The sequence below is a fragment of the Gymnogyps californianus genome, chromosome 1 (genome assembly GCF_018139145.2).
Source record: "Gymnogyps californianus isolate 813 chromosome 1, ASM1813914v2, whole genome shotgun sequence".
Taxonomy (NCBI): domain Eukaryota; kingdom Metazoa; phylum Chordata; class Aves; order Accipitriformes; family Cathartidae; genus Gymnogyps; species Gymnogyps californianus.
This window is the reverse complement of record NC_059471.1, coordinates 83,733,776-83,751,737: the sequence shown is the minus strand read 5'-3', so window position 1 is coordinate 83,751,737 and position 17,962 is coordinate 83,733,776. Positions and strand designations below refer to the sequence as shown.

At 38.5% G+C, this 17,962-nt stretch overlaps 2 protein-coding genes across 3 annotated transcripts in view; one reads left to right on the top strand and one right to left on the bottom strand.

Moving 5' to 3' along the window:
* Window positions 1–893, bottom strand: part of MOSPD2 (motile sperm domain containing 2) — a 39,064-nt gene extending 38,171 nt beyond the window's left edge. Inside the window, exons 1-2 of the mRNA XM_050898154.1 lie at window positions 841–893; window positions 567–633 (exon numbers count right to left, since the gene is read on the bottom strand). Coding sequence (XP_050754111.1) covers window positions 567–633; window positions 841–849 — 76 coding nt within the window. The 5' untranslated portion in view covers window positions 850–893. The remainder of the gene's footprint in view (window positions 1–566; window positions 634–840) is intronic.
* A 287-nt stretch (window positions 894–1,180) lies between these two features.
* FANCB (FA complementation group B) lies at window positions 1,181–16,637 on the top strand. 2 transcript variants are annotated; one of them, XM_050915136.1, is made up of 9 exons: window positions 1,181–1,244; window positions 2,231–3,273; window positions 4,256–4,408; window positions 4,928–5,020; window positions 9,321–9,449; window positions 10,332–10,498; window positions 12,627–13,081; window positions 13,930–14,167; window positions 16,157–16,637. In XM_050915136.1, exons 2-9 carry the CDS (start codon window positions 2,338–2,340, stop codon window positions 16,575–16,577), a joined length of 2,592 nt encoding a protein of 863 aa, XP_050771093.1. In that variant the 5' UTR covers window positions 1,181–1,244; window positions 2,231–2,337; the 3' UTR covers window positions 16,578–16,637. The 2 variants fall into 2 exon arrangements, with proteins under 2 accessions (XP_050771093.1, XP_050771095.1); XM_050915138.1 differs by lacking the exon at window positions 1,181–1,244 and adding an exon at window positions 1,539–1,607.
* Window positions 16,638–17,962: the final 1,325 nt, after the last annotated feature.

Here is a 17,962-nt window from a genome sequence, read left to right as displayed (position 1 = left end):
GCTTACCCTGGTATTCCCTTTCCCCTAGGCACCCCCAGCGCCTCCTGGCATTCATATACAAGTTTAAAAGCATCTGCACTTAAGAATCGAGTTGAACACACAGCATAATTTTAATTAAGGCCAGCATGAATTTGAAGTGCAAGTTACTCTAGAAAAACAACTCTTTCCTTGACAAACTGGTCGAGGTCAGAACTTCCCCCGCCCTCGTTTTATGTCCAGAAAGCGCCAAGCACAGCAGCATCCCAGACCCCACGCTACAGCCAACCAAACATAACTGTGAGTCCAAAGGACCCAGATCTTTGCCCCGCCACGTCCTGTTACCCAAGACAGCAACCCAGAAGAGAGCACCAAGAGCCAACACAGAAAACCTCCTGCTTTGTGCATCATCCCCAGGTGGTAGCTTCGGCCACCTGAAGAAAAGGCAGAAACACCCACTCACCTGGGAAAGCCGGGGTATAGGAAGCCCACAGGGTAAAAACGACACCAGGCAAGCCCCAGAGACCACATCCACAGAGCCGGGCCCACCGCTCCCAGCCCACCCTCAGCTCCACCACCGAGGCGCTCACCTGGCAGGTACTCCGCCTCGAAACGTCGCCTAGTCTCGCTAATCAGCGCGGCCTTGTCCTGTCGCTGCTGCGGGGAAACAAGAAACGAGAGGGGCGTGAAAGGAAGGGAAAGGCCGGGGCCCGAGACAGCCCCGGCCCCTCACCTGTACGGCGGGCCCGGCCATCCCCACCGCCCGAACCCAACCCCAAGCCGCTGCCGGCGGGGGCGGTAGGGGAGGGGAGGCCCAGCAGGGGGGCAGGTAGCTGGGAGGAGGGTAGGCGCGCAGGGACTCACCTCAGCCATGGCCCGGCGCAGCCACCCGCGACGGCCGCACAGCGGCACCGGGGCCCGCCAGCGCCAGGGGCAGAGTGAAATGGGGACGGAGGCGTCGCGTGACCCCGGCAGGGGGCGGGGCGCAGGGCGACGGGGCGGGGCCTACCGGCAGCCCGCCTCCCCCCCCAGGAAGAGCGGAGGCGCCGGCGCGGCCAACCACCCAGAAGCCTCGCCCCTTTCCCAGGGCCCAGTCCCTGACCCCGCCCGCGCGCCGGCTCCGGTCGCGCCCCCTCCCCCGCTTCCCCTCCCGTCATGCTCCCTGCGGCGGGAGTTTCGGAGCGGGCGCGCGCTCCTTTCGCGTCGTCCCTCCCCCGCCTGACCTGAAGCTGGGGCGGGAGCGGGAGCGGGGCGGCCTCGGGAGCCGGGTAAGGTCTTGCCGGCGCGGAGCCTGCGGTCGCTGTTCCCCTCTGGGCCGGCTCGCTCCGTACTAGCTTGTGTGGCCCCTGCCGGGCCGGGCCGGGCGGGAAGGGCGTTAACGGCTGTCAACGGCTTTCAGGGGCGGAAGCCGGGCTGGGGCCCGCTGCTGGCCTCAGCCCTTGGGCCGCCGCCGCCGCCGCCGTGGGAGCCGCTCGGCGCGGGGAAGGGGGCGGTGAGGCCCGGCCGAGGCTGTGAAGGGCGCGGGGGCGGCTGCTGCGGCGCCTCAGCTGCCCAGGCCCCCTCAGCCGGCCGAGGGCGTCTGAGCCAAGCGAGGGGCGTCGCTTCGTACCCCGAAAGCTGAGTGAAACTTGGTGAGACGGCTGCGGTTCGCTCTGGGTCCCCGGGGTCTTGCCTGGGGGAGGGAGGGATGGGGTCTACTTGGCGGCAAAGTGACTGGTCTCTTCTTCAGAGAACTTTCTCATTAAAGAGGCTTTATAATTTTAACCGAGAATTAATTATGTTTATTACTAAAGCCTACACCTGAGTGAAGGCTCTTAAATCTGAGAATTTGAAGCACCGTTGCTTTCCAGTTCACTCAGTATATTTGTGGAGCTGACACCTTCAATTCAATCACACAAACAGTGTGTGTATGGTTTGGTCTGGTTTCTTTCAATTTATTTTATGCCATGTAGCTGTTGATGAGCAGTGAATTCATGCTTTGGTAAATAAATGCTAGAATACATTTCTGAAATGTTTCTGTTACTTAAATCTCTCAGTAAAAAGTTGATTAACTTCATTTTAATCTGTGAGATTAAAGCACATACTGGCCTCATATTCTCAAATTATTGTATGTCATTACTTTTGTCAGTTAGTTAGTATGTCAGTATGTTAGTATGTCATTACTACTAACAAAATGTATAGTTTTTCTTATTCTTAAGGATCAGTTCAGCTAGTCCCAAAACGATTTAATCCTTATTGTTGTTCACTTTTGTAGATGGAAAACGTCCAGATAAGTTAAAATTTCCACAGAGAAATAATCCTGACAAAAATGGAGATGCATACAGTTTTCTTGTAGAAGAATATACATAAAGATAAATAAAGATGCTTCTAGGTGAGCAAGAACAATTCTTGTCCTACAATGGCGAAGTCCTTATATTTCAGCTGTCAAAACCAAAACATGTGCAGGGAAGAGCTGATAAAACAGTGAACTTATGTGTCAGAAGAATGACGTTCAACAGAGACACTAAGCTATTTGTTCAGAAGTCTTCTGCAGTATTCAGCATGCGTGCCAGTCACTTAAAAATTGAAATAATTTGTTGTAGCTGCACAACAGATTCCAGAACAGGAATTATTCTTCCCTGCATTTTGATGAAAAAGAAAAAACGGAACAATGTTGTGAAATACTTTTTGTTGTTGCTTCACAGCTCAAATCAATTTGAGCAGTCCTTTCATTTTAAATTGGATTATGAGCTGAAAGAAGACATCAGATTGTTTACTGGCCCTTCAGTCTTGTGGAGGCATGCCAACAAGCTGTTCTACATCTCTTCCGACACCTGCACGGTTCGAAGTGCTCCTGTTCAGCTTTCTTCTGTTGTGTGGACAGGTGAAATTGAGGATGACGGCACTGTTGTCTTAGGGATAAGAACTGCTTGCCTGTCAGAGACTGAAGATGAGGATGAGTTTTCCACCTCAGACAGAGCCATCTGGGGTAGTGAGTTCTTTGGATACGCAATTGAAACACAAAAAATGCTAACTGTCACGTGCTTTATGCCTCATGCTTACAGCAGAGTGGTATCTTCTGTCTATGTCTGCAAGAATGAGATATTGAAAAAACAGCTCCGAATATCACTTGTCGCTATAACCCACAAGAATCAGCTTATTTGGTTCCAAGATGGTCTCCCTAAAGGTGTTTGTGAGCTTCCTTATGAGAAACCATGTTCAGTAAAAACAGCTGTAACCAGTAGCAATGATTTGCTATTTATTGTGTCTTTTGCCTCCGGAAATATCTGTGTTGTACAGAGGAGAGACAGCTTACAGGTATTTGTGGCTTTAAACAGCTCCCTTTTACTACTGTATTTTTTTTATATGTACTGTCTTACTGGAAGTTTCTGCAACTGAAAAGCTATATGTTTAAGTTCTATAGATTTTTGTTGTTGTTGTTATTGTTGCTCCTGTTAAAATAACCTGTCTAAAGTATGAGATTGTTTTGCTTTCATTGCTTGCTTATATATCTGAAAATAAACCCTGGATTCTATTATTTAATAATACATTTTATCAATCTGAGCCAAAGCTTCTGTTGCTAATTGAAGACTTCCATAGTATGAGAACTTGAAGTTGTAAGATAGTTATGAGTGTGCCTACATAATTTGTGTTAAAGTGAAAGTAAACTGATACCATTGCAAAGCGTAAACTTCTCATTGGAATTTAAAAGCCTTTTGAGTCTCAGTTCCTAGTAACAAAAAGTCTTGCTTCATGAAAATGACACGAAGAGGCCTCGCTTTTGTTTCCTAAAGTTAGGAGAGACCAAGTTAAATGCTAGGGTTTTGTAATATTCTGTCAAGAAGATATACATAACTCAGGAAATGAAAGTTTGTCCTATTTAGTTATCAGCATTATTGTACAAACTTGTCTTTACCTCTCAAACATATTTAAGTGTGCAATGCAACAAAGATATTTCTGAATGTCAAAGGTATAATGTCTTTAACTGATCTGCAAGTATTACTGGTTCTAAATAAATGTTACAGCGTTCAGCTATTCAGCTGCTTGAGTACACTGAAAAGTTGTCATCTTCTCTGCAACCTGTATTCTGGAAAGTGATCTTTAAAGAGAAATGGCTAATTTTTCCCAGAGTTACATAGGCTCTAAATGATGGAGTAAGAGTGAGAGCTTGAAACTTCTTAAAATACTGTATTCCACAGACCTGAACAGGCTGCTGCTTTATAAAAAGCAGGCTTCACCAAAATGAAATCTCAAATACAAGATTTATTCAAATATGTATTTTAAAACCTCTTCTACGTAGGTGGCTTCCAAATGGCAAAAAGTGAAGTGTATTCTGGTGGATGATTTTATTGGCTCTGGAAGTGAGCAACTGTTACTGCTTTTTAAGGACGACTCCAATACAGACTTGTTAAGTACATTCAGAATAACAGATCTTGGAGAGGTCAACTATGCAGTAAGTTCAGCTTGCCTTTTCTCAGCTACTCAGTCTGTGCTTACTAAATTAAGAAAATCTCAACAAATCGTTAAAGTATTGGTGCAAAGTGAAATTGGATGTGTGCTGTGAAATGCCCTGAAGTTTGAATACAATATTCCCCGCTGTAATCATAAGTTAAGTTATCTGAAGAGATTATTCTACCTTGGTAACATCAACGTTCTTTTGGGAAATTAAACTAATGCAGCTGAAAATGCTTCACATATGTAACAGGTTTGCTACAATGCTTACCTTTTGGCTAAGAACTCTTAATTAAGGCCATAGTGCTTGTTAATTATCTTCTCATAATTGTGTCATTCTATTAAGTACTATCAAACTCTAATTGCTTTCAGAAGATAAGCTTTTTCTTTTAAAATGCATACTGTGATTCTGCTGGTTTTGTGTATTTTTCCCCAGATTTTTATAATGCTGTGTAATAGCCTGTACCTTACTTTCAGCTTTTTAATTAATTTAGGGTTTTGGTTTGGTTTGGTTTTTTAGAGTGGTATTAATTATAAACATGATGTTCCTGCTGCAGAAGGATTGCAAGAGAATGGTTTGCTTACTGTCCAAGCCCTTGAAACAAGATTACAGGTTTGTACTCAATAGTTCTGCCTCCATATTTTCTCCAAATTACTTTTCTGTATCATTACATTATCTAAAGGGTGAGGTTAATGCTACAGTTTTTGTTGGAGAAGTGGTTCAGGGAGAAGACAACATTGTTAAGTATCCGTTCATGAATCAGTGGTAGCCTGTGTTTCAGTTCTCTCAGTTGTTACAAATGCATTTGGGTAATTGGAATTAATTAATTTAATTAAAATTCTGAGCTAATGCTATCCTATCAAAGCTTCATAACAGTCATTTTACTCATAGATGTTTAAATACCAGTTTAATAAAATTAGAGCATTTACTTCTTTTGCTCCACACTACATACTTTGAGATAGTGTAGTGCCAGGTTCCCAGTGAGTGCCAATGAGTGGCAGTTAATCCTGAAAATAAAGAGCAGCGTTATGGTCTGTTTCTTTGTCCATGGACTTCAATCAAGTTGGCTTTTACTTTTGCCCAAATTAGTGACCATGGTTATTTCACCACCTGCTGATGTTTTTCCTCCTGTTACTAGCAGTTTTAGAAGGATAATTTTGCAAAGTACAGTAGGTGAAGCTAAAATGTATCCTTTTAATTAGCATCATTTATAAAACAAGCTGGGGGGAACTTGCTGGAGTCCAAGTAATCAATGGGAATATATCATTGCCTGCCTTTCTTTCTACCTTTCATCCTGTCAGTAAACACCCAGCATACTCTCCAAGATGTTCTTTTGCAGTATTGTGCATTGGCCTATACCAAATGGGTAATAACTGACAAAATAGGAAGATTAGTTAAAAAAAAAAAAAAAGCTTTAGGATAAAAAGCATAAATCTCAAATTGATTCAATGATGTGAGGCTATTGTTAGTTTGCTAAGAGTGCTTTAAGTATGAGATAGGAGGTAATTATTCCTGTCATTTGAGAATTAGTGAAAACTTAAGCAGGATATTGTGGCAGTTTTATCTCCAGCCTTTAAAAATGAAGCAAATCAACTGGCAAAAGTTTAGTACTGGAAGAAAAGGAGGACTATGACCCATTAGGAAAAGACTGAAAAAGAAAAGACTTTTCTAGTTCTAATTACAAAAGAGATGTCTAAAAAGATATTATACATCTTCCAAAAGATAAAAGCTGTTGTTTGGAGAACACTGGGCAATAGGTTTTTTTCCTTCCTGGAAGGCACAAGAAAGTAGAAGTTGGATTAATTTCGAGGACCTCTTGAGGTCCCTTCCAACCCTGCATTTTTACAGTTCTTCAGTTTGCACATTAAAGGCCTATTGGCTTCTACAGGCAGAAGTGCACGCTTCCTTCCAAATGCAGTTTTTTTCTGTTTTGGGATTCTTTTGGGTAGTCATATATTTTAAAACGGATTTCTTTGCTGCTGCATTCTTTCCCTACTCATTACATTACTTTCCTCCTCTACAAAACAGAAATTAGTTTCAATCTCTCTCATTTGTTGCTCCTTCCACTGTTGTAACGAAGATTGTCCACCCTACCATTGACAGCTATATGTTTTATGTAACTATGTTCTATGACACTATGTTCTATGACTTTGTTCTTTTAATATACCAGCTGGCTTTCAGCTGTAAAGCTCTGTGAATCTGTGTTAGGATCAAATGAATGGTTTGTTTTGCACATTCTACTGGTTCTGCTGGAAACAAGCCACTGGCTGGAGTTTTCATGTATCATCTGCTGATAAAGTTCTTCTTACAGACACAGAATCCTTCATAAACCTTTATTTATTTATTTATTTATTTATTTAAAGATCTTTTTGACCTCTAATTTTCAAAGCCATATGCTAGTACAAGCATTGTAAGCAAGTTGAAAATGTTCCTATGTTTTAGTGCTGTAAATCTTTGAAATTGTCATGCTGATGAATTTAGAAGTAGGTGCAGATATTTCTTTTTAACCTTTCTGTTGCTTCCTTGTTGAGATCTCCATTGTTCTGTATGTTTCCCTGAGTGGTGAAGTACTCTTGCTGGTTTTTGTCATCTGAGGTATAATTGAATTTCAAGGATGATTGTTTTGATGCAATAGTGCATGGATCCTGCTTAGCTTGGGAATTTCCAAAGGTTATTTAGCCTTGGAGTGGTGCCTCTTGATATTTATCATAAAAATTCAAGTCTTCCAGAAATTTGCAATCAAATCATGTTTTGACAGTCTCTGTGTAATCTTGTCTTTTAGGGCAAAATGAAATAGCAGATGTAGCCCTTTTTCATACTCTGTTGCTTACCCCTTATTTCACATCTGCGCAGCTGTTTTCTAGCCATGGGAGAACTTCGGCAGGACTGAATTATGGTCCACTGCATATAAGTAGGCTGCATTTAAGTTATACACAATAATACATATAAGTTGCATTTTGCAGGTCGTGAAATTGAAAAATGTATCAGTCTGCATTTTTGAACTGTCCTGTGTTTATCTTGTGTACAATCTTTTGGGCCTAAATCCAGCCTTTTCTCCTCTGAAGATTTTTTTTCTTTAACACTCATTTTAGTATCTTCTGAAGAAGACTTCCTTTGGCAGAGTACTGCAGCTACATTACAACAGCTGAGGTTACAGGGTTTCTCATGGGCTTAGTTGACTGTTCTGGCAGAAATACCACAAGTCAGAAGGGTCTTTTTATGTCTACTGGCCTGTTCTCCCCCCCCAAGTATTTAACAGTTTTGTAAGGATTATAATGCCAAGTTCTTTTACCTATGATTAACTTGTTTCCTTTGACTTGGTTTGCCTATTTTGGGACAGGTATTTTTTTAATCCTTACTGCTGATTCACTGACTTGCTGCAATGTCTAATTGTTTTGTTCTCATTCTGATAATGCTGATTTGGTGGTGGGTAGAAAGTTATTTAAGAAATGTTCTGTACGTTTGATTTTTATTACTGTTTTTAGGGTAAGTTTTAAGTATTTATTTTTCCATCTGTTGCTGTAGATTGGCCCATTTTATTTTTGATGTTTTTCCATAAGGGATTTTAGTCACTTGAAAAACATAGAACCAGTTATTTACCATATGAGCAACTTCAGCCTATAGATCTATGAATTATGTTTCCCTCTGGCTTTTTTGTCTACTTTTTCCATTTTACCTTTGCTTTTCCCAATATTTTTTAGTCTTACCAATCATGAATCTTCCTTTCCATTTTCTTTCCTTTGTGAAAGTGCCACCATTCTTAGCTCAGTAGTTTTAGCTCTGTATGTATGGGTATTAATTTATTTATTTATGAATACTGCAACTTTAATTGCAATATGTCAAAGCACTTGGCTGTTCTACTTACTACTAAGCCTCTGCCTTAATTTGCTTTGCTTTTGATAGTGATTCATCTGTTCTGCTGTTCATGCTGGATTTACTCGCAGCTCTATCATGTTTGGCTCTGGACTGCTTTGTTTCTATGTTGATGTTTATTGCTGCTGTTGATGTTGTTATCTGCTGATGCTTGTTGATCAGTACATCTTGGCATATGGCAGAAAGGATGTGCATGTCACTTGTTCTAGATAGAGTTCATGGGGGGCGCTACCGAGTCTTGGGTTTGCCATGTGGTAAATTTCAGGTCTCTTTTCTTTTGCTGCTTTATGAGGAAAAAGGGCTTGCAAAAGTCAGATTGGTCAGCAAGCATACATCAGTGAATCTTAGGCCATTTTGACTGCTTCTCAGTCTATGCTTTCCCATTTGCTTTCTGTTTCTCAGTTGTTTATTCAGGAGTTACTCACCAGTGGGAATAATGGTTTGGTATTCTGATGACCTCGATTAGGAAGGTATTATAGAAACATCTTTGTTCTTAACTCCTCCTTTTCTTCTCCTGACCCAAGTCCGGCACTGGTTTATTGCTTGGAATCTGGTACTTACGATGCATGGTTTGATAGGTGGTAAATAATTTTTTTTACAGAACTTACTATGAGGAGTGCTGCTTGCTGTAAATGCCCTTTGCCATTGCAGCATGAGCAGAGGGCATCACTTCACTTACATGAAGTGCTTTTTATTCAGGCTTGTCAGTTGGTTATGATTGATCCTGAATTGTTTTTTGGTTTGTTTTGGGGGGAGGAAGGGAGGGGAGTTTGGTTTTGCATTCAAGAGGTGAGCTTTATTCTCTCTTTGGCAGCATTGGACTTCTCAGGAATTTGCTTTCCAGAGAATAGCTTTTGTGGAGCTTTCTTAAAATCTTAGAAGCTGGTGCTGGCATGCTTTTTTTTTTGCCTTTTCTTTCTTTTGTTTCTTCCCCCCCTTCCCCCCTCTTCCCCCCCTTCCCCCCTTGGTAGCTTCAATATCAGTTCTTATTTGCAGTAGACCTAAGCATAAGTCTAATGATCATTTTTATCTTTTACAGGCTGGTTGCACCTCTGTTCGAGAACTACAGCAGCATTTAGGACTCAAAAAGAGGGTTATTCTTGAATCTTGCAGAGCATTAATAGATCTTGTTGAAGAAAGAACCCATATTCTACCAACTGCAAAACAGGTAAAATGCAGAAGAGAGTACAGATCACTTCTGAATTCTGCTGAGCCATTTGTAGAGGGTGCTTCCCTCAACCACTTGTTACTTTTACTGATAGGGATTGCCACTATCAAAACTCATTAATCTGCTTTTTAATTCTGGTTCATTACCTTAATCTGTCAATGTATGTAGTTAAGAGTAAATTTAGTTGTCTTTACTTGAAATTGATTTGCACAATACCTCCTGACAACTGAGTTGTATGGAGGAGTAACCTCTAACAAAGAGGTAGTGACAAACAGTAGGGGGAGTGTACAGTTTTAATTGGCACAGTTGCCTAAATATTGAATATCTGTCTGTGATCTAACGTCACGAAAAATGAGCTGTCATAGATCTGTGTGAGTAAAATTGATTTTATAATGGGGGCAGAGTGAACTGTGGGCTGAGAAGGTGATGGAGGTTGGGAAAAAGTTATCTTAATACGTTGCTCAAAATAAGCCTCCTAATTTACTTGAAATGGAGTTAATCTCCCTTTCAGTTAATGTTGTGGTCTCTTTCAAGTCAGCCAGGTTTAGACAACAAAATTTCAAGCAATTAATGCAGTAATATAAAATAAATTATAGTACCTTAAATCTTCTTTGGACAATTAATTGTATGGCAGTTCAAGATTTATACATGGGATGTTTACAAGAAGAGAATGAGTTTTGCTTTTCACGATATCATGTGTTTGAAAAGATAGAATTGCATTTTCTTAAATCTATTGTAGAGAATAAACTAGTTTATATAGATTTCATTTTAGGTATCTTAAAAGCACTTCCAGCAATCATTTGTGGTAAAACATGAAGTAATGTAGTATAAAAAGAACTCGTATCTCCGCTTAATTTATCTAAAAAAACGTTTTTCTGTAAGGAAGGTCTTGTGTCTCTCTGGGATGATGTAGAAAATCCTCCTCATTCTCTTAGTAAAGAGACGACATTGGTGTCTAAAGTCCCAGTGCACTTCACAGAGAAATTGTGGCAGCGTGTTGTGGGTGACAGCTTGGTAGTTGGAGTAAAACTGACTGAATCATTTTACTTGTAAGTATATAAATTTATCTAATAATTTAATTGAGTAGTTTTATAGAAACTGAATTTGCAGGTTAAGCTCTGCAGTAATAAGAGTGGATTTTTGAGCTTTGAACTTTCTCATTTTGAACATCTGTATATAAAGTGTTTCAAGGGTGTGTCTTGTCAGTGTTGCTGCTGCTGCTTGCCTCTTTGTAACACTGTGCAAAAAAATACATTGTATAGCCAAAAATCAGTTGTGTAAGTGTTACTGACACATCATTACTGGAGGCTTTTTACAACAGAGTTTTCTTTGACAAAAATTATGGTTCTTTATAGTCCATGTTGACATAGCTGTGCTGACATCAGTACGTGGTGTAGCTAAAGCTCTGTCTTAGCTATATAGTTCCTGATGCCTTACTGTTAACATCTTGCCATTCCTTGAGTGATTTGCTTAAAGAAGCACAGAAGAAAACATTTTCAATTCTCTGATCAACTTAATAAATACTCAGCTTTTGAATTGAACTGTGCTACAGTCAAGTATCCAATCAAATAAAATATTTGCTAAGCTTATGTATTCTGTAAATTATGTGGAACAATCAGCCATACAATACTTAAACCTTCAAAATGATTTCTTTATTCTTATTGTCTTTAAAATGATTTGTTTATTCTGTTCATTTTAATTGCTCAGTTCTAGTTGTAAATACTACTTATGTCATTTCCCCCTTACAGGGAGGGAGCTCATTTGGAACACAGTTTAAAAAAATAGGATTACATGAAACATATATTTACGATGTGCATTGTGTAATGTAAACTTCGGTGGAGTCAGAACTTACTTTTTGACCTATATTCCCACAAGCAGTGTAGCTGAGACTGTGTTAGGGTAAGCTTAAAGACTATTGATGCCACTGAAAATCATTCAAGTGGTTATGAGGGAGCTGACCTGTTACGCCCTTTGGCCGTTCTGCTGGAGCTGCGGGTATACTATTTCTCAACTGACAGATTGCTATAACTTTACAAGAAAGTTGACCTCATCTTCTTGACAGCCTCTGTTAAGAGCCACTGAGGCAAGAGATTGTTTTTGCCTTTCCAGTGTTTATTCTTTTAGCTTTGACAATGATGACTTTGTTTTTGAAAATGAAATACCTAATTCCTGTATAGCTTCAGAAATCCTCAGAAGATTTGGACCCATTCTTTAAAAACCAGCAGCAATATTGCCCTCTCCCCCATTTTTACAGGTGAGAAAAGATCTGTGAAGATGAAGTCATTTGTCAAAGGTTACCTGGTAGGCTAGCAGCAGAACCTAGGTCTGCTGGGCTCCAGTTCAGTACTATATACAACAACCTGTGGTTTTGGGGAAAAGGGCTTGCTTTCTCTCCACCCCCAACACTGTAAGGCTTTACTGATTATTTTTGCTCTTCCTACTAATGCAAGATTGAAGTGATGTTTTAGATTGCATTGTGAGGTGGTGATACTTCTTCATGAAGAAAATTAGACATTCATAAGATTTTCAGATGTCAGTGACATCTTGAGACTGAATTGATTGACAGAATAAAATATTCATTAAGAGAGGATCTGAAACAGTAATATTAGGATTTCATTGAAAGAACCCTGTGTTGAATAAATAAAGTACTTCATACATTTCAGGAAATTACTGCATGTTTAAAGTAGTAGTATTTTAAACCTTTTATTTTACTCTCTACATTCAATTTTGTTTCAATATCTATAAAACAATATAGAACATCAGAAGAGCTTTTAGTCCTCAGAGAGCAGAATTGATACTTTCTGTATTGTTTTTATTAAAAGAAAGTTAAGTTTTTAAAAATAAATTGTAAATGTCATAGAGTATCTGCATGGGTTATGTGGAATTTTCAACATTTTCTGGGTGAATTAGCTATCCAAATTCTTTCAGTTGAAATGAGGTATCTAACTCCTAGAATCTCTTAGAAAATTCAGTCCACGTTTCGAAAATCTTTAGACTAAGCTTAGATGAAATAGTCCTTTGAAGCACTTATACTCTTTGCATAGTCTATGACTTAACCTGGAGTGTTATTGGTTTGTGGTAGTCTTAAATGTCTGTATATATCTGCAAAGTTCTGGTTATTTGTCAGAAGGCAAAATACAAACTGGGAGTGCAGTCATCTTATATGGATTTTCACAGGTCACTGAGTGATGTCAGTTTATCTTTAGTGATGGATCAAGACTTCTCTTCGATTTCTCCAGTTATCGAGTGTCGAAATAAAATCATTAAGCTGAACAAAGCCTTCTCAGCATTGTCTGTCTCCTCGTGTCAAATTGAGCCTCCTCCAAAAAAGATGAAATTGGACTTGCATAGCAAGAATGATCTGAAAAAAGAGTTTCCTAAGAGATGTTCAAGGGTTCAGCTGGATGGAGCAAAGACAGTCATTGCTGTTACCAGCCTTTCACCATTATTGGCATTTCATCGTGTATGTTGCATAGTTCTTCTACATGCAAAGAAACAAAAACGTCAGAATGATAGTTTACAGGAGAGCAAAAACATTACTGTACTCTGTGGGAAAATTTTATTAAGTCTGGAAGATATTTCAGATGGAAAATATTCAGTAAAGATGCTAAGGGATAATAGTTTCTGTACAGGTAAATGGGTTGATATAATTTGGATTCATAAATATATGGTTGATTCTTCTCTTTACTCTAGGTGATGCCAAGCTAAGTTTTCAAGGTGTAATCACATCTGTCTCTTTGAACACAAACTGCATAGACCTGTTGTGGATTAAAAGCAGGGTGAAATACAAGACAGAACATTTTTCAAAATGGAAAAAAAATGTTAAGTGAGTTGCTGTAAGGTTTTGTGCTAGCATTGGTGCTGAAGTGTATCTGGAAAGGTTAATTTTGAAGATAAGTCTGAGTACAGAATGCTGAAGCCTGCGTTTTTTCTATAAATAAGATATTTACAGTTGATTAGATACATACATTTTTTCTGACATAGTATTACCTCTTAAATAATCCCAAAGTAATTGAAGCTCTTCCACATCTACATGTCTATTAAGGTCATTTATTTTCCTTTTAGTATTCCTGATTGAATTGATTTTGAACTGGGCTTCTGCTCATGTTGCGAAATATCCTTTTGATCATTAGCAATGAATTTTAATTTCTTTCTTCCTTTAATGCTGTATCATTGGCTAAAGCCAACACGTCATCGTACTATCACAGGAGGCTATTAATAGTCTTCTTTTGGCAAGGTGACATTTATCTTTAGCGCTTTCGTTATATAGGTGGGGCTCTGTTAATCAGCTAACTATTTTGCTTGGCAGAAGTAGGTATAAGAATTTAGGTGAGAAGAAAATTCCCAAAGAACGCCTGAATGCAGGTGCAAACTCTTCACATAAAACTGGGAGTGTGAACCAAAAATCTAAGCATATTTAATGCATGCAACATGATCAAAATATTTAGGTCAAATATCTTTTTGCTGTATTTTCTTGCAGGTTCCATGGAAGATATACTTGCTGTCCTTGCAGTATCTGTCAGATTCTCCTTTCAGATTGTGTCTTCTGACTGCACATTGACTTCAGTAAATTCATGGTTACTGGGAGAAATGGAGTGCACACCATTTAAGGAATGCCATGACAACATATTCTGTCATAAAGCAGGAAATGTGTACGGTACAGTTTTTAACTGGACCCTGAAAAATCCATTTGAAGGAGTTCTAACATTATTTTGCAGGTAAAATTGCTCAAAAAGTGTAGAGAATATTCATCTTGCATACACACTTTTTTATTTTTATGCTATTTCTTATTTGTACCATAAACAACAGCCAAAATCATAACTAATAGGCTTCCAATATGATGATATGATCACCATCAGCAATAACAGAATTATTTTCAAATTAGAACTATGGCAGAACCTGAACTGCATTGTTTAATTTTGTCTAGGCTAGAACATTGAATTACAAATAAGTCTAGTCTCCATTAATATCTGCTTGGTACTATTTCACTGCATCATAATTTTATATTCATTTTTCTTACATTATTCATAGTATAATACATAATTTTTCTTCAACATGTGTTGATTTAAAAAAAAGTCCTTAAGGGGATGTTAAAAACAAAACAAAAAACCCCGAGTTATACTAAATTTAAATTTATTGCTATGTCATTTTGTAGCTTAATACTGCAACATAAATTTAGTCTAATTTTGTACATATTTCTGATATATTTATTTCCGATCTACCATGATTTTGAAAAGGAAATAATCTGAAGAGTCTCAGTGATTTCCTTTTCTTATGTAGATTCTTGGACAAATGTCTATGAAATTTCCTAAACCAGGCTAAACAAGTTAGTAATACTGCCATAATTAATGATTTAGCTGGATAAGGTTCACAACATAAAAAGTACTTCTCAACTATTGACAAATGTTACCTGTCCTGAAGAGTTCAAGCTAAAAAATAAGAGAAAGAAAAGGCATATCTCTTCAGAGTCTCTAATTTATAGTGAGGTTTGGTCTTTTACTCAAATTAGGAGTTGATTTCCTTCTTTTATGTAAGAGAAAAGGCTGAAATGTTTAAGAAATCAATCAGTACAATTTTAAGCCTCAAGACTTTTGGTTCCTTTTGAAAAGTTAGATTACGTGATACTATTCTCTTTTGATCCAATTTTGCATTAATAGTGAGCTGCGTGTTTATGGTGTAACTATGATTGTATTTTCTATATCTTTTTTTTTTTTCCCCCATCTTTGGATTGATCTTTTATCCAGCTAGGATATTTCTGTGATAGGTGGGAGCTACAGACTGTTCTTCTTCACAGCCTTTCAGAACCAAAATAAACTATATCTGTTATAAGCAGTGGAATGTTAAGATAACTAAATTGAAATAGAAGTGCTTTAAGGAAAAATACCTTTCTGATCTGTGTGAGAAAACTAGCTACTTAAGGATGTTTGTGGGGTGTTTTGGGTTGGTTTTTCTGTTTGTTTGGGGTTTTTTGGGGTTTGTTTGGGTTTTTTTCCCTGAGATAACTCCCCCCGCCCCCCCAATCAAAAGACATCTTCTGAGGAGTTTGTCTGGCCAAACACTGGAAATAAAGACTTTGGACAAACTCTACATTCCTCTTAGAATGAGGAATGTGTCACTGTGTCACATACGCTATACTGGTATCCAGGGGAGTAGGTTCCCTGATGATTACCAACATGGTTTTATCTGGGTTTCTTAATTGTTTTGAATGTCTTATTTTTAAGTGCAACTTTCCCTCACCAGTGACAATTTAAAAAAAGACAAGCTGTTGGCCACCTAATAGCCATGCTGTACATACCGATTGATAGTGACAATCTATGAATATAAGTGACTTTGTTCTGCCCCTAAATGTAGACCAGACAACACATTTCCTTTGTGCTATTACATGTGGCCTTCATGTACAATGAATTGCTTCTTAAAGAAACAAATGATGCACGTGTAACCCTAACCATGGACATATATTTTAGCATAGAATATTTATGTTGCTGAAGTTTGCTTAGTGTCACTTCTTTTGACATACTGTGGCTAGTGTGCACACCATTAGAAAGCCCTTGCTTACTCTTGTATGTACAGTACACATAATAGTTAAAACCATAATTAGCATAAGTTTTTCCCTGTTTGATTTAAAGTAGCTTTGATTTATTTTCCACTCTAGAATTTTGAAGATATAAGGTAGCTTTATTAATAATAATAATAATTTTATTTTACAGAAACCTGACTGTCTTGTTCCAGTGCCTTCATAGCCTTTCTAGAGTTCTCCCACCAAGCTGTGATGTAAAACTCCTGAGATCTGGAAGCAAAGGTGTACTTACTGAACAGTTAGCACTGGCTTTGGAAAAAGAAATGCTCACCTTGAGGAGTTCTTTCTTCTTAAATGAAAATAAAGCTGAAAACAGCCTGACATGGGGGAATGAGCCTGGCAAGAAAATCAGTGATGCTCCTGTGGCTTCTTCACTGGACAGTGAGGAGGGAGTTCAGCAATTCAGAAAGAAGCTTCAGAATGAACGGGAAGAGAGTGTACTAAGTATGAATCAAACAATGAATGGTGCCCTTTACCAGGAAATTGCTTTGAAAATGGCAGAAGCTCAACTCAGTTCAGATATGATTGTGTGGAGACTGAGCAAGTCCTAGAAACTATTCACTAAATTTATTTTGAATAAAGTTTTATTAAAATTATACTGTTAAATAATATTTATATTTTCATGGGTACTTATTTTTATTCTATAGCTCAGTTATTTCTACAGATAAATACTGGTATTTTGGTTGATGACTTGTAGCTGGTTTGGCAAGAATTTGATATTAATTAAGCTGAGTCATTATTTTGTTAAAGATTTCAAAAAAATTATTTTTAAGGTATTTTCTAATAAGTCTATTCCAAAGTCATAATTCTTGAACTACAAATGAACTATATTAGAAAAAAATTAACAAGCATGTACTGTTTAAAATAGTCCTATTAAACTTGTAATATCGTTGTTTACACAGGTAAAACAAGCTTTTTTTAGAACTCTTGAGACAGCTATAGAAAGGATCTAAGTTAAGCAACCAATTTTAATTTATAATTTGAGTATGGGGTTTGACAAATTCAAAGAGGCAGCTTATCTTCGTGATACATCAAGCCTTTGAAATAACTTTTAATGATACCACTTGAGGAAGAAAACTTTGATTGTACCTTGCAGCCCCATCTTCTAGAGCCCACCCTCAGATCTGAGAGATTTGGGGGTATTTATTGGAGCTGGAGAACCAGATCAGGCCTCTTACAAAATTTCAAGAACTCATGAAGATTCACTCTGTAATAAAATGCCTTCAGGTTTGAGAGGTCCGTTCCCACCCAGAATCTAGTGGTAGGTCTAATCTCATTGGTAAATCCTGGAGGAAACTGTCCTTCCTCGGGTGTTAACCTAGCTTCAGTGTCAGAAGATTTGTTTGCTCGTTCCCTGAGTCATAAATAATTGTCTGCTGATACTAGCTGCTCAGTGGCTTTGGCCTATCTCAAGTATTTTAAATAATGGGCAACTCTTTGGCTATTATTCCTCCCTTCTCTGGTTTGAACAAGATGCCGCCTATGCATCCAGGAAGAGAACTGCCTGTGATCTTGCAGCTACTACTTGCTGAGGTAGTTACTTTTTAATCATTTTTTTCCACCATTTTTCAGCTTTGTGAGTGGCAGAAAGCTTAGAAAATCCCAAATCACAATCATTTGCTTCCTTTTATCTCTGCTTTATGTAAGCAAAACATTCCTAGTGTTTGTCAGCATTTTTCTAAAGTTGTCAAAATTTTGGTTTTCAGTTTTCCTGTAAACAGTTTTAATAGTTAACATCTGCAGCATGCACTCTGACAATAAAAGTTTGGCAGGAATAATGGAAGATATTTATTGACTGAAAGGAACACTGACATTTCAGAATAATTCTGTATCTTTTTTTCATCAGAAACTTCAGCTTCTGTAGGTATGTCCTCCAGAAGCAGTAGAGTGGTGATGTTTTTGAGTGCGAGGCGTCTTCTCATACTGGCAACAGGAG